Source organism: Phalacrocorax aristotelis, chromosome 4 (genome assembly GCF_949628215.1).
Source record: "Phalacrocorax aristotelis chromosome 4, bGulAri2.1, whole genome shotgun sequence".
In the NCBI taxonomy this organism is placed as follows: domain Eukaryota; kingdom Metazoa; phylum Chordata; class Aves; order Suliformes; family Phalacrocoracidae; genus Phalacrocorax; species Phalacrocorax aristotelis.
This window is the reverse complement of record NC_134279.1, coordinates 16,756,542-16,780,717: the sequence shown is the minus strand read 5'-3', so window position 1 is coordinate 16,780,717 and position 24,176 is coordinate 16,756,542. Positions and strand designations below refer to the sequence as shown.

The 24,176-nt window shown below is 38.4% G+C and overlaps 1 protein-coding gene across 6 annotated transcripts in view; it reads left to right on the top strand.

Moving 5' to 3' along the window:
- The window catches only part of DCLK2 (doublecortin like kinase 2), a 92,670-nt gene extending 68,883 nt beyond the window's left edge, over positions 1-23,787 (top strand). For 2 of the 6 annotated variants that reach the window (XM_075090416.1, XM_075090415.1), the window contains 9 exons: positions 3,824-3,881; positions 7,644-7,763; positions 9,539-9,685; positions 11,930-12,063; positions 13,353-13,430; positions 14,976-15,072; positions 17,391-17,471; positions 18,634-18,750; positions 22,338-23,787. In XM_075090416.1, the coding sequence (XP_074946517.1) occupies positions 3,824-3,881; positions 7,644-7,763; positions 9,539-9,685; positions 11,930-12,063; positions 13,353-13,430; positions 14,976-15,072; positions 17,391-17,471; positions 18,634-18,750; positions 22,338-22,559 (1,054 nt within the window). In that variant the 3' untranslated portion in view covers positions 22,560-23,787. Of the gene's footprint in view, positions 1-3,823; positions 3,882-7,643; positions 7,764-9,538; positions 9,686-11,929; positions 12,064-13,352; positions 13,431-14,975; positions 15,073-17,390; positions 17,472-18,633; positions 18,751-19,840; positions 19,924-20,417; positions 20,502-21,253; positions 21,348-22,337 lie in introns of those variants that run through there. The other 4 variants (XM_075090420.1, XM_075090418.1, XM_075090419.1 and 1 more) reach the window with 3 other exon arrangements.
- The last annotated feature ends 389 nt before the right edge of the window (positions 23,788-24,176 follow it).

Genomic DNA, 24,176 nt, shown 5'->3' with positions numbered 1-24,176 from the left:
GACTCCCAAGACTTTTGGTAGATGATCAAGAGGGTCCTGCAGTAACATCTGCTAGCTCCTTCAGTACTCTGGGATGAATTTCACCAGGCCCTATGGACTTGTGAACATTCAGCTGATACAGCCGGTCCCTTACAATTTCAGTGTCCACAAATGGAAAGTCACTGTTCCCACACTCATAGTCCTACAGCTCAGGGGGCCGGGTAGCCCAAGGCCTATCAGTATTATTAAAGGCTGATGCAAAAAACACATTGAATGCCTCTGCTTTTTCTTCATCCCTATTAGTCAGATGACAGTCTTCATCAAGTATTGGTCCAATGTTTTCCTCTTCTTGCTGTTGCATACTTAAAAAAGCCCTTCTTGTTATCTGAAACAAAACTGGCCAGTTCAGCTCTAACTGAGCTTTGCCCTTTCGTGTCTTCTCCCTGCATATACAAACCATGGCTCTGTAATCTTCCTGCGAAGCCTGACCTCGCTTCCAGAGATCATACAATTTCTTTTTGACTCTTGACCTCCACGAGGAGTTCCCTGTTCAGCCAAGCTGGCCTTCTGCCCCGCTTCCTTAACTTATGACACAGTGGGATTGCCTGCTTCTGTGCTTCTAAAAGGTGGCTGTTAAAGGCTGACCGGCAATTGTGGACTCCTAAGCCCTCAAAAGCAGATTCCCAGGGTACCTTGTTAAATAGCTCCCTGAATAGCTTAAAGTTTGCTTTCTTGAAATCCAGGGTAGCAACTCTACTGTCCCTTTTTCTCATTACACCAAATTTTAAACTCAACCATTTCATGACTGCTGTGGCCAAGACACACACCTACCATAACATCCTCCACAAGTCCTTCTCTATTCACAAACAGCAAGTCTAGGAGGGCACATTTCCTACTTGGCTCACTGAGTACCTGTGAAGTTACGTCCTACAAACTTCAAGAATTGCCAAGATCTGCTTGTCACAGCAGTATGATATTCCCAGTTGATGTCTGGGAAGTTGAAATCTCCCATAAGGACAAGGGCTACAGATGCATAAATTTCTCCTAATTGCTTACAGTAAGCACTCATCAGTGCTTACATTCTGGCTGGGTGATCAGTAGTAGACACCCACTATAACATCTCCTTTGTTTTCCATCCCCCGAATCCTCACACAGAGGCTTTTGACCACATTGTCATTAACTGTAAGGGCTGTACAATCAAACCTCTCCCTTACGTACAGTGTGACACCTCTACCTCACCTGCTCTGCCTATCCCTCCTGAGCAGCCTGTAGCCCTCCATCCCAGCACTCCAACTATTTGATTCAGTCCACCAAGTCTTACTAATACCAATGATATTGTAGCTCTGAGAGCTGACCAATGCTTCCAGCTTATCCTGTTTGTTTCTCATACTGCATGCGTTGGTGTACAAGCATTTCAGATGTGCTCCTGAGCCCTCTGTGCTCCCAGGAGCAGTCTAAATGTTCCCTCTAGCATTGCCACCCTCAGGCAATGCTATGCTAACCCTTGGCTTACCTACCGCTATCCTGTTGGTATCCCCTTCCCCCACCAATTCTGGTTTAACGCTCTTGATCAGCCCTGCCAGCTTACACCCAATGATGCACTTTCCCCATTGGGACAGGCGGATCCCGTCAGGCCCCAGCAGTTCTCTCTTGAAAACTTCTCCATGGTTTAAAAACCCAAAGTCTTGGCGCAGGCACCAAATGAATGGTGCTTCACAGTGTTTTCCTGTGCACCCTGAAACTGGCAACACATCCCTTGTTATCTATAGAGTGAATAACATTAATGAAAGATAACAGGTTAAAAGCATAAGATAACGTAATTTATTATTTTCAGGAATATCGATGGCGCATGTTGGAAATCACTTAAGTTCCACTGAAAATGGGACAAGGGCTGCTAAGTGTCTTGAGTTTCAAAACGTTATCTGTGATTTTTGGAATGAGGGGACTGGACTAGAACACAACCTTCCAATTATTTAGGAAAAAAAAAAGGCAAAATTAAACTTAGAAATCTAGTTTTGTATGTGATCCAATCTTTATATGTAGTGAAGCATTATTAAGTGAATTTTAAATAAAATAAATATATCACAATAGTTGCTAATAATAACAGTGAGAGAGGAAATGCCAATGTAAATGCTTGTCTTCTAATTCCTATTAATTATTATACTTCATTTCTAATAGTGTTGTGCTTAGAAGCCTTAATTGTGGAGCCAGGATCCTATTATACCAGCTGTTCTACAAAAAGAATAAGACAGTCTCTTTTGTAAAGGGTGCCTATATGTCTGAATACAAAGACATGAGTCAACAGATGGACACTGACAGCTAGACAGAAGAATACCAGAAACCTGTCAGACAATACTGGTATATGATAGGCAGTGGTATTAGCACACAAATTATGTGGATGATATCCAGGGTTTTTTCTTAGGTGCGATAGTAAAGGACATCTACAAGAGGGATTTGAAGTTGGTTGATGAATTGGCTTTGTGAATTTTAACTCTGCTTTCTATGCAGCATAAGTGCTGAAGGTTTACTAAGTGGTTTTTGCTGATCAGTTGTTTGCAGGCTTTCAGATAATGCCCGTAATTTAGTATAGCGCATAAATTGTGATTCTGCATTACACACTGTATTCATAGTAGATTTTACATCAGGTCTATAATATAAGAGGATGGCATTTCACAAATACCATTTCAGTAACACTTCTATCTAAAGACCAAATCAGGTTGTAACTATGACAACATCGCAGATACAGCTGCACTTTCAGAGAAGAGATACTCTGCTGCAATTTTTTCAATAATGGATAAATTGAATGTGAGACAGTAATTCAGTTGCTTTTTTGTAAGATACTAATTTTGACTAGTTGTATCTAAAGCCAAAAGTATAGTGAAAATTAGCTTGGAAGCTTAAAAGCATGCCTGACTCTTGTTTTTATAACTGCCACCAGTGTTTTTTACTACACTGGTGTAGTAAAAAACTACTACACTGGTGTACTTGTTCTGATGCACACTGGAGTCTGTAGGTACTGACACACCACAGAACAGTAGCAACAGGGTCTTATGGGATTTTCTGTGATTTTTTAATTCATTGTTAATATAAGTAGTGATGTTGTCTTTGTTTAAAGAAAAATAATTTGTGTTCCTTTTTTTCTCTCATTTTCTCCCCTTCTGAAGAAATGGAGATTATTATTGCTTAAACAAATTGAAGGCAATCAAGAGCTCCTTTCTGTGAGAGATTTACTGAGAACAGTAATCCTTTTTACTTTGTATATAACCGCCCTCTTAAATGTCATGGGACTTTAGATGACTGCTATACAATTCCACAGAATACTTAAAAAATAAAGAATTAAATACAAAAGGTCAAAATTAGTGCCTAATAAATTCTGTGGGATTTTAGACTGGCGTGTAATGAACTATGGCTTTTAGCTCTTCTGAATCCTATTGAATTTTTCCAGTAGGGTATCAGTCTTTCTTCTGATCACTTACACATCATAAATGTGTATGATTTTATCTTTAAAGCCTACCAGTTGAACAAAGCCAAGTGGAAGGCTCAACGCAAATTTTGCATGTTGCATTAAAGAAGTGACAGGGAGTTGTGCCAGGTCGCAGAAGAATGAATTGCAGCTGGAGCCTGGGATTAATACACCAAGTGAGCTAGGTTGTGGTAGTCAGGGAAACAGCAGGCACAAATGCTGCTGAGAAAACAAAAAACAAAATCAAGTCCATTCTGTGAATTTTCTGTCAGGAGCCTCCGTGGGTCAAGGCACTCTGTTACAATGATGTATATTCTTACAGATAATGCCACAATTTGTTGTCCAGTTTCTAATGAATGGGTCTCACATTTTTCTTGCCAGATCCACAGGAAAGGAGTTTGCGCTGAAGATCATAGACAAGGCTAAATGCTGTGGAAAGGTAGCGTACAACAATTTGCATGTATAAGAAAAATAGCAGAAACAGCACTAGCAGCTGCTCATTAGTCATAAATGGTGGGTGTGTTTGGGTTTTCTGACTGTTTTCAGAGTATCTGTTTAAGGGGATGATAATGTATCCAAGAAGCCTGTAATAAAAGTAGTGAGTGTTAGTCTACTAGATAATAGAGTAGAAATCAAACAAATTCTCATCTGTTTTATTGGACTAACAAAGAAAATGCTAAAAAGTGTCCAAAATGAAATCAGAAGAGAAATTGCCACATATATTAGAAAGATTTTGGTCTGTAAAACATGAGAGAGGATGTTGGCAGCTCTATGTGTATTTATATAATTCCTGTCGCCCTCTGCCTCGTACATGCTCCTTTTATATGCAGAACATGAATTTGGAAAGAAATTTCTTGCAGCCATTTCCTTCTGTTTATGTAGTTTCACCATCCTGTATAACGGAGATCTTTTAACGAAAGAGTGCCTTAGATTTTCTTTTTATTCCAAGCTAAAAAAAAAAAAGTCCAAAACTCTTTCCAGCGGAACAGCGTGTTACACAATTGAAGCAAATCACAGAATCACAGGTTGGAAGGGACCTCAGGGATCATCTAGTCCAACCTTTAATATCTGAGAGCGTCACAGACCTCTCTTCACCTTGCTCACAAGTACAGAGATTTTTAAAAAAGGAAGAAAAACCCTCAGCCTACAGCCAAGAACGTAGACTAAGTGTCGGAATAGATAACAACAACTAAGTTACTTCTATTTTCACTGCTTTGCAATATCTTAAAAACAAAGTCCTCTTGAGGAACCTGTGAATCAAATGTATCATAGTTTAGTCTTAGTTAAAAGGACACTGAGGGCACAGTATTAATTAGCAATTAAATTCTGGACTAAAGTTTCTTTGGGAGTAGGAAAAATATGCAATTTTCTCAAGGGTGGCTGAAAAGATGGACTTTTTTGATGCAAACACTTTATTTTTTTAAGGTGAACAATCACACTGAAATGATTCTGGAGGAAACTTTGCAACTAAGTCAGGGTTTTAATTCCAAGGTAGCCTAGCCTTTTTGTCAATTAGAGAGAGTAACTGCTCTGAAGTGTAATTTAGAGCTCCAAATGCTGAATGTGACCTTGTTGGAAGGCGCAGCAAGTCCGTATGACATTCTTTGTATGGTAACGAGCTGTATATCACTGTACAGTAATGCGTTACCTGTTGCAATGACTTGCTTTAAGTACAGGTCCTCAAAGAGAAATATTTTATCTATGCAGGTTTTAAATTGTGTATTAGGTGCTAGGAGATGAGTGTTCCCACCTCCCCATCACTTTATCTCATACTCTCTTGGTTTATTTAAGGGAAAATTTAGAGAGGGATCTTAAAAATGTGTAACTACAAGAAAAAGTGCTGGAATTACCTTTTTGAGATTAAAATGTTGCCATTTCTTTGGCTGTGGGAAGGGCGAGCCAGTGTGTTCCACTGCAAAAGAAAACTTTTGGGTGATGTGTACAGCTGCTGAGTCAGCTGCTTAGGTATCATAAATTGGAATGGTCCAGAGATAGACAATACATTTTATACAGCAGAGTTTAGACATATTTTCTATTTATAATTCTCACTGCTTTAAAACAAACAAGTAAAATAAAAATCAACCCCATGGATGCATACTTACCTGTTTTGCAAGAACCCGTGTCGGTACCGCTACATACAAATGTATGTGTATGTACAAGCAGAGGACTGTTGTTAGGAAGATGTTTATACGGTGGCAGAACTGTCCAGGAAGAATTCCAACAAAAAAAATAATTAAATTTTGCTACAGCTTAGTCCTTCCTCATTCAGTTTCAAATGCCAAAATAAGCCCTGCCTTAAAAACACCCATCTGGCCGAAATATGCATGACTTCTCTGTTGCTCACTGCTCTAGCAGTTTGTCTTGAATCCAATTGACTAATGCATTTTTCCACAAGTGGCTTAAATGTTAATTATACATTCATTTCTTTGTAAGTAAATCATATTAATGTAGACTGCAGTCTACATTACTCCATTCAGGAGAATGTTACGGTTTGAGAATTATTTTTTCACATGACAAAATATAGCAAAAACAGTGGGGTGGTTGAAAATAACTAACTACATACGAGTCAGCATTTTGAGGACAGGTATTAAAACAGTAGCTCAACAACATTTTGCGGCCTTTAAAAAATTATTGTTGTTTATTTTAAATAAACATTACTTTATGCCTGAACTTTATTTAAAGCAATTAACAATTTAGTCAAGCGAAACAAAGCATGCACAGGTAAAGCTATTGTGCCTTAGTTGTAATTAATGGATGTAATAAATTTAATATGTTACCTGTTCTTTAGTTAGAAAAAGCTATAATAAGAATCTAGATTTTTTGCTTGGACTCTTAATGGCAGTTTTGAATTTACAGGCTTCCATCCATAAGGCTTAGTATGCTGTGGCTGTCCACTTTTGCCTGTTGATGAGATTCAGCATTGTGTTTAACAAAATTGCTTCATGTTTGTTTGTTTTTTCTCCAGAGCACTTTGCTTGGAGGAGACATATGTTTGTTCAGAATGACAATTGATGCTCTTTCAAACTGAATTTCAAAGGTGTGACTGTCTAACCCATATATGCCGCACCAAACTCTCACGAAATGAGATGCACATATGGCATATGGTTTCTGACTCACATAGCCACATAAAGCTTTGGCAAAACCACAGTGCATCCATAAATAGCCCTGGAAATAGAAGGTGAAGTAGCATTAGATCTTCAGTCACTGCCTATGCACAGTGGATCACATCTACTTCTAGTGCTCTGCTCACAAATGCATGAAGTGCATGCTACTAATCAGCGCACTAAACCTGAACAAGTTCTAAGTCCTGTGAGATGATTTATTATCTGCCAAAGTGTAAGGAAACTAGTGTTTAATGCAGGCATTGTTACAGTGAACCTAAACAACATCTGTATTCCAGTATTATAAAGGAAAATGCAAGTCATTCTTCACATGAAAGGAACGTGTAATTTTCTTCGCTCTCCAGTGTTAACCAAGTGCTGAGATGTTCTAGAAAATGAAACATTCTGAAACTAATTTGTTCTTGAAGCCCATTACTTCCTCAGAAGTAGGGAAGGGGAAATTAAACTCAATCTGTGTGCTGTTAAGCTGTTGGAGCCACAACGATTTAGCTATTACATGTTTTGTGGATTGTAAATCTGAACACACATATAAAATGAACTGAAATCCATAACCAAAGCAGTTATAACGTTTTTCCTGTGTATAATCCACAACCTTATTTTTAAAAAAAGGCCTTGAAAATAAATCCTAGGTAATCCGTCCTTGAGTAACCTACACTAAATGAGAAGTAAAGGCTGGAGAGGATCAAGAACATGTTAACTATTGATGGGGGGTGGCAGGTTACAATGATCCAGCTCAGGTGCAGGGGGCTCTGAACTTAATTTCACCTCATAATACTCACATGAGAATATAATCTGCACTTCCTGAATGGCTGTCATGTTTGGGGGTCTTTTTTCAGAGATATCCCATTGGTTATGTGTGTGAAATATGGTATTTTAAATTAAGTGTGGTCAATGATGTAGTACAGTTGGGCTAAAATACAAGTTAAAATCTAGTATCTGACAATAACCTTTTACTATATAAATTAAACAGCAAAAAGGGTACTCACTGATCAAGTGATCAGTGGTCAGCTGACTAAAGGAAAAGTGTATTGGCAATTTCATGTCTATTCAGATAAACTTCCATCCTCTTTTATGGACAGGAACATCTGATTGAAAATGAAGTGTCTATTCTGCGCCAAGTGAAGCACCCAAATATCATTATGCTTATAGAGGAAATGGACACCCCAACAGAACTCTATCTGGTGATGGAGCTGGTCAAGGTAAGACTAAGGAGACTGGTGGTTGTTTTTTTTTAGTTCTCTGTGTTAGTGTGAAATCTGAGAAGTATCTAGGAACATTAAGATCTTGGGAGACATGATCATATAAGATTTCAGTGGTAACCTGCATTTTTAATCACGCAAATACTCTTGTCCATCAGTTATATTAATGGAATTTATGTATTTTCTGTTGTAATTAGACTATTTACACAGCTTTGAGGTAATTTTGCAGAGTGTGGGCACAGTCTAGAGAGAAGTGGGCAGTGGTTTTTATATCATGTTTACAGTGTGCAGGAGTAATAGTGATAGGCATTTACTAACAGAACACCTGCTTTTTTTTTCACTAATATCTTTATTTAATAACTTGCTTTAAAGAGACAAACTCTCTTTAATGAATTTATGCTAGCAGACGATAGATACAATGAATACTTTAAACTCAAGGGGTTATGGTCCAGCAAAATTAAAACTCAAAAAATCTCACCTGTTTTGCTTATCTCAAACATTCACTCACCTTATTTCCAATTCACCAGAAAATAGATACTGCTTTCATACATGTACAAAGAAAACAAAAAAATCTTCATTTTGCTGTCACCTCGTGAACCAGCTACACAAGTTGCATCAAGTTAGTCATGAGCTGTCTTGTCTGTGTTCTGTACATACACAGCAACACTCCACATCAGCTCGATCAGCATGTCAGATACTAATAATGTACATCATTGCCTTTTTTTTGTGTCTGAAACATTAGATTCAAGAATCCCCTCTAGAATGGTTGCCAGCCTGGGAAACCTCTAAAGAAAATCTGTAGTTGTTTAATTCATAATTTCTGTAGCCCACCAGTTTCTCTTCCTTTCTAGAAGATATTTTTATATAGTGGAGGCTTTTTTGGTTTTAAGACAGATTTTTTTATATATATATTTTAATACACCACCATCTTGGCCTGTATCTTCTGAACTGCTGCTTCTCTTCCATGTATATTGAAATGCTTGGAATGCCATCCACAGCTCAGATCACTCCTACAGATGTATCCAGGGTAACCATCATAGAGACGCCCACGTAAAATTTGTTGCAATGACTGGAAATGCTGCATCGGTAACTCCCTTATGTGTTGTTATGTATTCCAAGAGAAACAGGGCATCCATAATCAGAGAATGCACAACTGGCAGATTCAGAAATCACCTGTAGGTTCTGCACTTCAGTGTATCACAGAATCATAGAATCATTTATGTTGGAAAAGATCATGCTTATGTTGTTTGTCCTCTTCAGCTATATTTATTGGATATTTCTGCAATATCTACAGAAATTCCAATTTGCAGTTCATTAAAATTGCTGAATATTTGTTAAATTAAGCTTTTTATTATTGGGCTGATTTATATTACTTGAGGCTTTGCTCAAAATTAGGGCTGTTTTTTGCTATGTAAAAGTATTATATTGATGAGATGAAGAAAAGGTAAACTGTATGCCTGTACCTGTAGGTAATATAAATGAGCAATCAAAGGTAGGAAGATCAGCAGAACGAAATCAAGACAGAGAAGAGCTGTGATTTGCCCTAACTCAGACACCAGAAGCCTGGAGTACAGTTGAGAATTTAATGTAGGTGACCCAAGTCCCAGCCTAGTGTCATGGCAACAAGATAATCTTTCCACAAAACAATTTTTTTACTGTTTAACAGGCATTTGAGCATGCCTTTTGTAAAGGAAGATTTTACGCAGCTTTTTTATGAAATATCATCGTCTTAATTATTTTTCATGTAGTGATCTATTATATTTCCATTACTCTAGGGAGGAGATCTATTCGATGCTATCACCTCTTCTACAAAATATACAGAGCGAGATGGGAGTGCAATGGTCTACAATCTAGCCAGTGCACTCAAATACCTTCATGGTCTCAACATTGTGCACAGAGACATCAAGCCAGAAAATCTCCTGGTATGTTCCATTTATTTCCTAGTATTTTCTCTTACATTGCTCTCATTAATGCAAATGCTTGTATATAAATGTCAAGGAGCTGAGCAGAGAACAGCAGGAATATTAATTTAGAATAAGTATGTATGAAATAAATCTTCTGCCACGAGGTAGCAATCACCATAACCCAAGTAAGCTGTGCTCAAACCTGTCCTTAGACCTATCTTTATTTACATTTTGATTGGCTGCCATTTGGATAAGCAGGAGTATTGTCTCACAAAACAATGAATTTTAAAGCTATGTCAATGAATTATTTATGACAGTTTGCAAGTGGAAGAAAAGGTGGGCTGAGTGCCATTTCTTTGAATGATCATATGGTTATCTCAAGCAATTTTTTTTTCCTTTTTCTTTCACTGTCATAGTAGGAACATCTTTCTGATGATTTACCAGTATTCTAGCTGTGAATTAACTCTGTACATATATTTATTTTGTCCTAGGGGACTGACTACTTTTGTTTTCAGCAGAGACATAAAATAACTGTGTTGACAAGAATTACCATGAAGTCTGCTTTGGGAACAGCGTGCTATCTTGCTTATACACAGAGGTTATACTTATGTATTACATATTGGGTATTAGATATTGCGTGTCATGCACTGAACAAACAGGGCCATAATCTCCCCCGACTGAGGCACTGTCATCAGGAATGCTAGCAGCTTTCATCAACACTAGGTAGGCATTCCTTAAAGCCTTCTGTTGGGTTTGTCAATCCTGTTTGATGAGGTTGCATCTAGAGCAGGAGTCATGGCATATCCCAGACCAGATTTTGAACCGTTACGAGGTTAGGGCTACAAGTTGAAACTATTTTCCAATTAATAGTCAATTCATTCTCAACTAATTCCACCAACAGTATTTAGCAATTTAAATAAGCCCTCAAATAAATTAGATTGTTTAGCAAAAGAAGGGAGTGGGGGCTTCTCCTGGAAAATGTAGTCACAGCAACACGGCACTTAAGAGAAAGAAAATGAAGGTAGAAGTCTGACTTATTGTGAGTGCATCTTCAAATACAGCCAGTCCAAAGAAATATTAAGCTCTCATTAGTGATTGAATCAGTTATAAATAGGCACAAATGTCCTTTCTGCCTAGAAAGCCTAAAGAGATTACTCAACAGATGCAAATCCTATTCACTGTGATTGACACTGGCAGAATGTTAAGATAACATACTGGTATTGAATGTAAATGCAGATAATTCCCACTGATGGCTACCTATAATTGCAAGTAGTTTGTTCTTTTGCACAGGGTCATCCCGCTGCCTGAATTACATTCTCTTTACTAGTTGTGCATTTAAAAATACAAATTCTAAGAGTAACAGCAGATATGAAGGTGTTATATCAAGGAGAACAAGTGTTTCCATTAATGATATGAATTACACAGAGGAATGAGGGAAGGTATTGCCACCTTAGCATTAATCAGTTTTTTGAGAAAACCAAATAAATTCAGCCATTCTGGTGCCCTACATTCTAAAAACTAGATTCTGTTGAAGTCATGTTAACATAAATATTTTACTTTAAGGATAAAAGGAAGATTACTTTATTAGGGATGTTTCCTTTGCTGTTGGTCTGGATTGTTTTACTTTTGCTATCACTGTCATAAAACACTTTTCGTTCTATTAAAATTTAGCTTCTTTCATCAACAAAATGACTCAGAACAAAATGTGCTAGATCATTTATGGGGCTTTTGTTAAGATGCACCTGAGTCTGCACAGAAACCTAAGCACTTCTCAGTCAGCTTTCTCACGCCGGTACTGCATTTGCCTGGACTAAACTTAGGAAAGACATTTGCCTATGTCAGTGTGCTAACCGACTAGATTTATGCTAAGTTAGCGAGAGATGTTAAACAAATGTGATTGTAGCTGCCAATCCCATTTTAAACTCTAGGTCCCAATCAAATGGAAATATATTATTATATTTTTCTTAATATATTTACAACTTCTCAGCATTCTAGGATTGGGTTTTCTTTTCCCCCTTGTAGTTGCTTGAGGCCATATCATGGTCTGACCTACACAGCTGGCACACAGTGCCATTGAACAGTAGCTCCAGCTGCACTGTGGCAATCAATGGTCATACCATTTTTCTCTTCTTCCCTACAGGGCTGAGAAGTTACCTCTTTTTCCTGTCTTCTTGGTGTATTATTATTTTCCAAACAAATTAAGGGATTTTAAAAGATGCAGATGTTCTCCTCCTCATTCTGTTTTTATTTTGCTGATTCTAGGTATGTGAATATCCAGATGGAACCAAGTCTTTGAAGCTAGGAGACTTTGGACTGGCGACTGTGGTTGAAGGACCTTTATATACTGTCTGTGGTACACCCACATACGTGGCTCCGGAAATCATTGCAGAGACAGGGTGAGAATGACTAAGACATAGGTCTTGAAACGAGTTATTTTTCATGGGTAGCTCCTAACTGTTGTAAAAACTAGAATGCTATAATAAGGATGGTCCTCCATCTTTTTGTAACCAAACCACCTATGAGAAAGCAGGCATCATTCAGTTTCTCGAAGAGGCCAGTTTCATTGCTCAACCTGCTCCCAGAATTCACCTTTGCCTCCTGAGCATCCCCGTAGGACCAGTGCTGGTGCAGTGAAGTTTATTGGTTTGTGTTCCCTGCCTCACCTCACTGTTCAGGGCCCATTATACCAGCCGTGGCAGCTGCTTGGGGAAAAAACAGAGAAGCAAAACACAGTGGTCATGTTAGAAACAGAATAATTCATATTGGAAGAGACTCCAGAGGTCACCTAGTCTAAACCTGTCCTCAGAGCAAGTGTAATTAGATCATGTTGATTCAAGTGCCCTTGTTCAGGTGACACAAGCTATTTGGTAACTGTTGGTGTAATTAAAGAGCCTCGTTTTTCTGTATTTAACAGGTAAATACAAAATGATTTTGTAAAACGATAGAATTTTACAAGTCGTCTTTCCTTTTAGACCTGTCAGACCGCCATTCCATCCTAGCTGACTCTTGCCATAGCTGTGACCATTCTGAATTTGGTCTTCCTCATGGCGGAGGTTTGTTGTATTGTTACAAGCATTGCTCAGTGCATTTGTCATATCGAGAAGTATTTCACAGCTGCAGTGACCTCAAATGTCAAAGGGTACTTCATCTGCATGTTTTAGATTTTGATAACCTGAACCTACTGGATAGAAAAGAATAGGAAGAAAGACCTCTCTCTGACCTCTAGTGCTTTAATTTCTGTGCTGTAAAAAAAAAGCACAGTTCTTTTTCCCTGTGTTACTCACTCAAGAGACTGGAGAATTGGTATCTTGTTGCTTAGCAACACATGATAACCTTAGAGATAGCTACTCCAATATAGGGACTGAGAAAGCACATCCTTGTCTTTTATCATTAGTGATTCTGGATTGGGACTGAATTGAATCTGAGTATATTCAGAAGACCCTGGAGAGCCTTGAGACTTATGAAAAAGAAAAAGAAATCAGTGGAAAATGATGTTACCATGGTTTCCTAAAGACAGTGAAGGATGCTAAGTTAAATGATGCTTAGGTACAAAATAAATTTCTACGTCATCAGCAAGTAACTTAGAACAGATTCTCAATATATGTTCATGTAAATGTAATCAATTGCTTGATTGGAATTTTTTTTTTTTTAATCTAGCACAAGTAACACAGTCTTGTTTTCTCAGATATGGCTTAAAGGTGGATATTTGGGCTGCAGGTGTGATCACATACATACTGTTATGCGGATTTCCACCTTTTCGCAGGTGAGTGTCCCTGTATGTCAAAGGGAGGAATAGTAAAGAACCAAGTTCTTTCTGAGCCAGTCTTACCTATCTCACTGAAGAAGGCATACCTGGGAGGAAAAAAGGGATTAGGTTGACATATTTTCTTCACCTTTTTATTCTTTTTTTTTAAATTGCTTTCACCTGTCCCTCTTGTCAGGTTTTGGGATCAATTTTATTATTTTTCTAAGGGAGCAACTGTTTTACTGCTGTGTGCAGGGATATGGTCCTGCGAGGGCATAGTTTCTTTTCCTTTTGTCTGCTACGTGTATCCCAGTTCAATGAACGTGTATACTTTGCCCTCTAGTGTTTGTGTTTGGACACAGCAGCTTACTAGCTTGCAGGGTTGAGGTTGAGGTTAATGGTAGAATGAGGTGAGGGGAAGAATTTGCTCATGTAGCATTTTTAACCTTGTTGATCTTTTTGCTAAGTGTCATATGAGTGAAGGGGTTTGCAAACATGATTCTTGCTACTCAATGTCACAACATGTATGAGTTCTAAAAAAATCAAATGGATATGCTTTGTGCCTCAGCAATTTTCTTGCCAGGGAATGAGAAGCAATTAGCACATTTTAACAGGAATTCTCCTCTTAACTTATAAGTTATTTGTGCACAGTCTGTCTGTCCATGTTTACAGCCAAGTACTTAGTTTTTAACTAAAAATCACCAGACCAAATGTTTTGCAAAGAATACAATGTAAACAATTGTCAATAGGAAAATTATCATTTTGTTTAGGTATTTTTTTTTTTGTATGTGGTTAGTTTATGTTTAAAACTGAAAACATGTTTTGAAAAGTATATTATACAAACAAATGGCAATTGCTTTGAATAGAGTTTGGGGGTTGGGCATGGAGAATGTCCATGCTGTGCTATTAGACCCTGGTCTTAACTGGGGTTAATAAATACTTATTGCAGAACCAACCCAAGATGTAAATTGTTCATTACAGAAATAGGTTGGGTGGATGTTCGCAGTGGCTAGGGCCAACAGAGGTTAGAAACAAAAAAAAACCTGCTGCCATTGACTCCTGAATATTCATGATACCATGTTTTTGTTACAAAAGTACTTACCCTTTCAATATCAGTAGCCTGCCTATACTCAGTAAACTAAATGTGTCTTGTATTTTCCGTATCTCCTCTTTGGATTTTGAAAATTCTCCTGTTGTGATAGTTTAACAGAAGAGGCTCATTTCACTACACTGCTTCCCCTATCATATGCTTTCTGTAGCAGGTCCTTTAGAACTAGGTTGGCAAGTGACTTATTTTTTAATCACCTTTCCTGTATGTTAGCTATGCAGTTGCTATTCCAGTGGAAGTCCTTTCACCTCAATGTGTTAGTTTTTCTGTTCTCATCACTCCTGACAGGGTAACTATAGCAAACACCTCAGAAGTGCTGCCACTATATAAGCTTGCAAATTATGCATTTATAGTGGTTGATATAACATTGTTCCTGTTCCATCCCAAAATCAAGTTACAAATTTGCATGCCAAATTGACTCCTTTCTCATGATCTTTCATTATGCTGTTCTACAGTGAAAACAACCTTCAGGAAGACCTCTTTGATCAGATACTTGTTGGGAAGCTGGAATTTCCTTCTCCCTACTGGGATAACATCACTGATTCAGCAAAGGTACTGATACATTTTCCAACCTGAAATAGGGTTTCTGACAAGCCACTGAAAGACTGTGCTCTGTTGAAAAGGCAGAATAGAAGATTCAGCCCAGACTCTTACCCACTGTTCCAGCTGCGGTGTCTGGCCTAACAGCACTTGATGAAAGCTCAGGTTTTGCAGGCCATCATGTTATTGTCTGAGTGAGTAAGTGTAGCAGAATGCCAGTCGCACACAGTGAACATCACATGCTATTCAGTTTACCTGATGATGCACTATTATAGCAGGTTCAGTGCTTCAGCTGTAAAATAAGTGTGTGCCTGTATTTTACCCTCCTATCACGCTTTTAAGACAGAAAAAATATTGCTGTGTGGAGTGAATGCAGTTGGCGTAATTTGTTCCTATTTCACTTGAGCCGGTTATCAGAACTTTTCAAGAGGTGCAGCCAGCTTGATTTGCCATTGCTAATAGTTCTTGTGTTATCATTGCCATTTGTGTTTAAAATGATCGTGTCTGTAGGACAAGGGTTCCAAATTTTAAGCCCTACTTCTCAAGTTAATTCAGTAACATGCGCTGAATGTTATCTGAGTATGCAAATTAGCAAGTGGACATTATTTGTTACCCACCCAATGAAAAGCTGCATTTCCCAATGGCTGTTTTTCCATTTGCCAACACTTCCCAAACTCCAGTCATCTCACGCTATTCCAGATGTGCATTCTGCACAAACAAGGCCCTCAGTCTTGGTATGAAAGGTGACCTTTTACTTCAGACTTACACAGACTAAATAACTTGTCTGGTGAGAAAACCTCTCACTTTTGTTGCTACAGAATAGAGTCATAGAATCATCTAGGTTGTAGAGAACAATAAGGTCTCCCCTCAGTCTCCTTTTCTCCAGGCTAAATAACCACAGTTCCCTCAACCTCTCCTCATAAGACCTGCTCTCCAGACCCTTCACCAGCTGCGTTGCCCTTCTCTGGACACAATCCAGCACCTCAGTGTCCTCCTTGTACTGAGGGGCCCAAAACTGAACACAGTATCCGAGGTGCAGCCTCACCCATGCCGAGTACAGGGGCACGATCGCTGCCCTACTCCTGCTACACTGATTCAAGCCAGGATGCCATTGGCTGCCTTGGCCACCTGGGCACTGCTGGCTCATGTTCAGCCAGCTGTCAACCAACACCCCCAGGTCCTTCTCCGCCAGGCAGCTCCCCAGCCACTCTGCCCCAAGGCTGTAGAGTTGCATGGGGTTGTTGTGACCCAAGTGCGGGGCCCAGCACTTGGCTGCATGAAGAAGCCATTTCCCAAAACTGTAGTGATGAACAATTTCAAGGAAATAGTCTTAATAAAAATATGAAGACTGACAATTTGGAGGCTATAAAAGGGGCTTTTTGAGAGGGGGATTTGGCTCCAAGTACACGAAGTTGTTCATGTGGGAGGGGGACATATTTGTTTTAATAGGCTTGTAGAACCATGAATTAAACCAGTAAACTAGTTGTTAGTTGCAGAAGAAGAAATTTGAATGAATAAACTATTGAAGAAAGGTGGTTTGGGTTTTGGGGTTTTTTAAAATCTTATTTTACTGACTGCTTTGTATCAATGACCTCCAAGGTTTCTCATATACATAGGCACTATTAGCAGAAGGCCCATGGAATTATTTGATAAAGCTAAAGACATCTGCTCCTGTGCCTCTAAAATATGATGAAAGCCACAATATCAGCTTGTTAGGGATTAACAATATAATTAGTAGAACTGAGCATCTTTCTCTTTCTATCTTCTTTTTCCTATACCAGGTGATCCTTAGCTGATGAAATGAGTGAAATGTCTTTTATTCTTATGGAGCAACACAAAAGAGAAAATAGTTTTAAAATAATTTCAGCAGTTTCTTGAATTTGAGATGCAATTTCTTGCCTCTGATTTGTGCTCTTTAGGTACTGTTACTATGTGCATGTACACTGCCCATGCAGGATCTCATCTTCCCCAGGTTTGTTTTCATTCTGGTCACCTGCATGAATATATAGAGAACAAATCAGGAAAATATAGCTAGTTTTTTTAACATTTCCTTTTCATCTGGTTTCAAAAGACTCAGTGAAACACAGATACAGTAAGGAAGTTGACATGAAATTCACTGTCCAGCATCCTCTAACCCTGAAGGGCAAATTTTTTATTCCACTGAAGTCACACTGGTGTCACTGGTTCTGCTATAATGTAAGCTGTGTTCTTTTTTCACCCAGGTAGCAAGAAAATTGTGCTGAGAAGAACTTGATGTAACAATATTTTCCATTGTAATGTCCTTCCCCACTCTCCTCAAACCCTCTTTTTTTTTTTTTTTGTAAATAAAGGAGTTAATTAGCCTGATGTTACACGTGAATGCTGAAGCCCGATATACAGCAGCACAGATCCTAAGCCATCCCTGGGTGTCAGTGAGTAAATTGCATTTTACTTGTCTCTAATTTGATATTAAATCTATAAATCTAACCATTAAATTGTAGTTTTCAGAAGCAGTAATGCACTTCTGTGTCCTTTTCTGGAACCACTAGTGCTATTTCCACAATAAAGAGAAGAGCAAGAGTCTGAAGTTCGCTTTAGCTGTGACAGCACTGTTAGCTTCAGTGCTCTGAAAGAAAAGAGTGAAGGGTAGCACTTGCTGACTGTGATTAGAAGGTGCTGGGGGTTGCTATAACCCTGCTTAAACATAACGCAATAGGCGTATGTGTGACTTGGGCATCATTTTTGTTATTTCCCATTCAACCTAGAAAATAGTCATCTCAAAAATGTGCGTATGGAAGCACTGTTGTGCGTGTTGGTATCTTACTTGCTGCAATGCTACTTGAAGTATAATCTCCTGTTTGTTAAAGCACTTGCAGCTTCGTAAGATAAATAAAATTAGCAAATAAAATACCTAATTTAATGCAGGCACTAAGCCGATGTCCTTCATCTTATTGGTCAGCAGCAATGGGGAACACCTAAGTGCATTGCTTATTGATTTTGGAATCAGTTCATTATTAATAAATACTAGGTTTACATGTACATAGTCAAAGTTTATTTCCACATACATTTTAAAAGAGGGACTGAATATTCCCCCAAATAAGAGAAGACAGTTATAACAAGTGTGTCTATGCATAACAGCTCCTCTCAAATGTATTCATGGTACTGTATAATGTTTCCACGCTTAGGACATGATGGACCACTTAAAATGCTGCTTTAAAAGCAAGCCAAATGACAAATATGCTTTTTTTAACATTATTTCAAGCATGTTATTTTTAACATGCCTGAATCAAACTTGCGGGTTTTAACTGTGAGACAAGAGTGGACTGAAAGTATACGGCATCACATGGCATTTTAAGAAATAGAATTTATCGCATAAAACAGTGATTGCTAAGATCCTTTCCTCTGTAATTTGTCTTAGCCCATATCTCATGTAGCAGAGGGCATTTACTTTTGGGCTGCCTGTCTGAACACTTACTTTGCATTAAAAAGCAGGAAGTACCTGAGGATCATAGAAAATTTCTATTTTATTCAGTTACAGTCAAACATACTTTGGGGTTTTTTCCTAACTTCAATATTGTGTTTATTCTAATACAGGATGACACTTCCCAGGAGAATAATATGCAAGCTGAAGTAACAGGTAAACTGAAGCAGCACTTTAATAACACCCTACCCAAGCCAAATAACACATCTGCTGGGGTTTCTGTCATCATGGTAAGAGAAATGAACATTTTTATACATTGATATTATACTTTGCATATTTTCCTAACAGTGCTCTATGGGCATGTGTGGTGCAAGAATAGCAAAAGCAAAGCTAGAATAGTCTCTAATTCTAGTCTTTATTTGTGTATAGTGTGGATTGTCTCATCATCTCTTGAGAGCAGCCAAGTCTACCGCAGTATGCTAGCTAAGCCATAAAAACCAGCTTTCAAACAGAAACATGTAAACACTAAGTAGTTGTATGTTGAAATGAAGCTTATTAACAATTTGAAATCGTTCATTATAAAAACTGTAATTTTTTATCATACTGACCACCGAGTTAGTTAAGTAGGCTCTTCCCCGCTGCCTGACCAAGTATTGCTTGATCTGGAGCATACTGTTGTTCAACACTACACTTGCTGGGAAACCAGACTCCATTTCAGAAACTTTCTGTGTAGTACTGAATGTTTACCACATTAATTTTGTCCCAATATAACCCCAGCTTTGGTTTTTTTTGTTCCCTAATGGGGAACTTTCTTCAAAGGGTACAAAGGAACCCTGATGACCTACAGCTGAACTTACATAAACAGTAATTCCAGAAGGCAGGCGTGTGAATCGTGGCAGAAGAAATGGAGTTTACTGTTATCAGTACTCAGAACTGCACTTGTAATTGACCCATCACTTTTGCAGAGAATATGCAGCTGCTGTAGAGATTGAACTCCCGTTCTGTTCTTATTGCGGTTCATTCTTGTCTAATGCAAGGACGGACACTGCGCACAAGGAGTATCTTCAGTTACTAAAAGAAATATAAAACCGTCTGTGGTAGTAGCATAACAATGACTTCCACCCCCACCCCTATCCCATTAATATTAATTACTCTCAAAGAAGTCCAGCCCATTTATGTTAACATAGAATTGTTTTAATCATCTGAAAGTAGGTAAATTTAAATAATGTTTCTGCATACACATACGCTTTTGCAAATACATCTGTGTGAATTAAATAGGCCGAAGATTTAAATGTAGGAAAAGTGGTAACACAAAAATAAAAATGAGAAGTCAGAAAATGGATTCCAGGTTCATGCTGTTGTCTACATTTCATTTGACAGTTTGACTTGACAGTTTGAGAGGGACTTCAGAGCTTCATTCTTTATACTGTTGAGACTATGGATAAGCCTGAAGCTGAAAACTGGTACAAAATGCACTATATGTAATAAGAGCAATTTTAATTCTAACTCTCAGCCCCTCTCCAACTTGCATGCCACTTAAGCCTGTCTCAGATCTCTGACACAGCGTAGCTTCTGGCTTCGTATTGATGTGGGGTTTTTTTCTGATTCTGTTAGCTACTGACATTCCTTCAGCCAGGAAAGTACACCTCGTTAAAACTTTTCATTTTCCCTTTTCCTGCCTTATTTCCTTCTAACAGGTATGGAAGGATGCAAAGGCATAATTATTATTTCTGAATGCAGCTCCCAGTTAATGCTGAAGGGAAAAGTAACTTCCTCTTCAAAACACTGTAATCTGATGAGGGTTAAGCCCCCGATTTGTTATGCTTGCCCTAGTTTATCTAGAGCATTGAAATTTAGTTATCTTCATGTTAAGAAGTTCTTCACTTGTACTAGCACTCATTGCTTAAAAACATTCAGATTCAGACAAGCACAGTATTGTAATTCTCATGTATTGCAGTGCATTGCTCTATCAGTCCGCCTGCATATTTAATGGAATCCCTTTTAGCATCACTTCGTTCAAGTATTGTCACCTGGCCAATGCAGATAATAACATCACGTGGCAGATAAGTAAAGCTGCACAAACCTACTTCAGTGTTCTTGCACAGGAGACTCTCTCTGCCCCTAAAAGCATGTTGCTGTTAATTCATTACTGATTTTTTTTTGTCAATTTCAAAATGTTCTGTAAATTAAAATTTGTTGCAATTGTGTTAGTTCTGCTTAAAGTAAGTCTAGTTTCTGTCCCTTGCTTCCTTCCCTTTCCCTTCTTTCCCAATGCCTGCATTGCTTTCCTCTGAGTAGGTCCAAGGCAATGGTACGTACTAACTGCGATGCTTTGTTCTGCTGCACAAAAATTACATGTTTTCAATTTGTAACAAGAAGAAAGGAGAAATAACTTGGCCAGTCTGAAGTGGAAAGAGCTTTACAGCCACACAAAATCAGTAAAGGAAAGTCATTTAAACATTTAAACTAAACAAAAAAGTCGTCTGTATTAAGTGATGCATATCTGAAATATTCTAAGCAAACACTGACATAACCAGCTATTTTTCACTTCCCTAGACATATCTTGGTCTGTTCTCCTGGGAGTAATTTTACTTACAAGATGAAAAAACAATTAGAAAAAGATAGGAATTCTTTGAAGACAGAACAAAAAAACCAAAACGGCTGAAATAAGCATTGTTTCCAGTTAAATTAAAAATTTTAATTGTCACTTCAGCCTTTATGGTATCACAGAGCTAGTCAGAAGTTAATCAGTCCTAAATTAAGAAAACGGAATGTCTAACATTCATGTTACAGGGGGTGCCACAAAGGTGAAACATGTACGTGTGCTCCTCAGTTCAGTGTCACGCACTTGTGGATCCCTGTAGAAAGCCCAAGCTGTACGTAACCAGAGTAAGTGTACCTTGCACCATTCTACATAACTGAGTAAACTACAAAGAACTTAATTAATTAATCTGTATTAACTTAAATCTGCGTTACCACCGGTACTTGAAGATCTTCCACAAACTGAATAGTCAAGCCAAGAAGTATATGGATTTATAATGATCAGTATCTGCCTTCAAACTGTGAAACAAGACCAATTATGCTGTCCCTCCAAGTTTCAGAAAGCAATTTTGATGTGTATATTTTTGACACAGGAACTACTAGATTTCCCTCTAGGTCACTTCAGACGTTCCAGTAGCAATTAAACTTCACACTGTGGTTTAATATAACTTGCAGTATCCCTCAGCGGGTATGAAAGTTGTCAGCTTCAGCAGACACACCACATACTCCAGATAAGCCAGCTACTGCACTGTAGAGTTCTCAGTTTTCATTCTGACTTGCTACTCTCTTCTCTAAGAAACTAATTTTTAAGTATAGCATTCAGAAATTATGTGGTTTCGGCACAGCGTCAGCTTTGTGAGAGGTCATTTGCCTACTCTCAACAATAAGCAGAAATGTAAAGCCTTCTGTACCATGTGGTTTGTTACAGAAAATGTATTATTAAGTTTTCACTAAGCATCATGCCTTGTGTCTGCAAAAACACAGGTACATAAATTTTTCTAATAGCTAGTATGAAGACTTCCTGCGATATCATAATCACTCATGTAATTATTTTTTTTTCCACATCAGACTTGCAAGACAAAAATTTTAAACTCACACCATCATGGCAAATGTCTCTCTGGAAGATATGTTTTCCATGTGTTTTCCAAAGTCAGCACCATAAAATGCTACAATTAATTATATGTAAGATGTCTAATGTTATTTCTCCTTTTTTTTTCCTGGATCTAATGCATGCACTTAATGTCTCGTAGAGTGTTTTAACCCTGAAGGTAATACAGGGTTTTGATTTAACTGCTCTTTTCATATTTGGCCTTGGGTTTTTTTTGTTTGTTTTTAGAACACAGCTCTAGATAAAGAGAGTCAGATTTTCTGCAGCAAGCGCTGTCAGGACTCTGGTAGAGCTGGAATGGAGACAATTTCTGGAATTACTGCTGCAGCTGACGATCCTCGTGTGGCTGGGTCCCAGACCCTCTTCCCTGCTGCTTGTGAGCCACTCAGATCCCCCACGCTCCCTGCCTCAGCGTCTCCCGAGTTTGCTGGGGACCAGCCCGGTGCGTAGGACTGATGAAACCAAGTCCAACTGAAGCTCCCTGCACTCTCGCCACAGTTTCTCTTCATTTCACATGACAGTTTGTTTTCAGTTTGCGTGCACCCTCTCGTGGCGAGCCCAAGGCAGGCTCTGTCACGGGAGACTGATCTTCTAATAGCGGGTGAGTGAATGTGCTTTTTGAGTGCTCTTTGCCCTTGTCTTGCGAACAGCAGTCGGGGAAAGATTCTGGCAGTGTTAGGTGATTTTTAAGTTATCAGTGTTAGTTGAATTAACTGCATTTCACAGAGCCCTGGGCCCTAAACAGACTAACTTATTGTGTAGCTAATCATATTTTTATATGAGCAGTGAGATGAAGAACGGTTACCTGGCCTCTCCTCTACAAGCAGGCCCCGTTCTGTTCTTCTGATGAGGATTCTCAGAAAAGTGGGAGAGGAAGACAAGGGAAGGAAACTTACACTCACCCTCTATTCTGATGCCTCTCTTTTTAGCCAAGTTTCTACTAAACTTCAAGAGGCAAATTTTCACAAAAAAATTTTTAGTGGACTAACTGTAAAATATCATGAGATAAACATTGGAGATAGAGGGAAGGATGGTTGTTTTTGCATCAAGTTTGTTACCAGACTTGCAGGCTACAGGGTAGTGTTTAGAATGAATTTAAATAAAGTGACTTGGGATGTAAAGATGAGCACTGGACATGTATTTGTAACAAAGACTGAAGTCAAGGAAGCCTTTTTGTTCTAGCCATTTTCTATCCTAACCACAAGTGTCACATCCACACCTTTCTCCAGGGTCAGACTACCTATTAGATAAAATAAAATGTCTTTGGACCTGTGAACGGAAGGCCTGCTTCATGTTATCTAAGCTAGCATGAATGGAGCAGTTCCTAGTTCTATGGTGGGCTGATTGAGGACCTACTACAAAAAGAGCTGCCATCAATAGCTATCAGAGGTTTGTCAGTGCTATCCCCCTATTCACCTGGTGCAGGCACTGGAAACAAGGACTGGGGAGCAGCTATCCTTAATCTGCAGTCACAGATAGATGAGGTTTTATCTTTACCATAAAGCTTAGTTCAATATAGTATGTATTCAGCTTATTCTTTTCCTTTGCTCGTTCTTATGAATTGGTCATAGCTCATTTTCTTTCTTAGCTATACTTTCTACTAGAATTGTAAAACAAAGACCTGCAATAAACTTTCTTCATATTAAAAAAAAAAAGTAATTAATTTCTTTGAGAACTCAGTTATTTTGTCAGTGAAAATGTCATCATCTTCTTTCTGGAAAGATTGAACGGTAAGATACCTACCAAAAAGATTTCATAAAATTAACCTGAGGGATTCCCGTAACCTTTTAAAGTTCATTGACTCCTATGGAAAACATTGGTAATACATGGCTGAATATGAGTGTTTTACCTTTTGAAGAGGCAATTAAAGATCAAAATGTGCCAACTGATAACTTAAGGTCATGGTACAGCTGAAAGAATGACAGCATCTTGGCAAACAAAGGGTAGTAAAGGTATAAAAACACGTTACATGTCTTAAACTAAGATAAAAAGATTGGGCTACATCCAGTCATTGTGAATTAACTTTGTAATGGGTTCACTGGAGTAAGTTCAAGATATTTGGAGAGT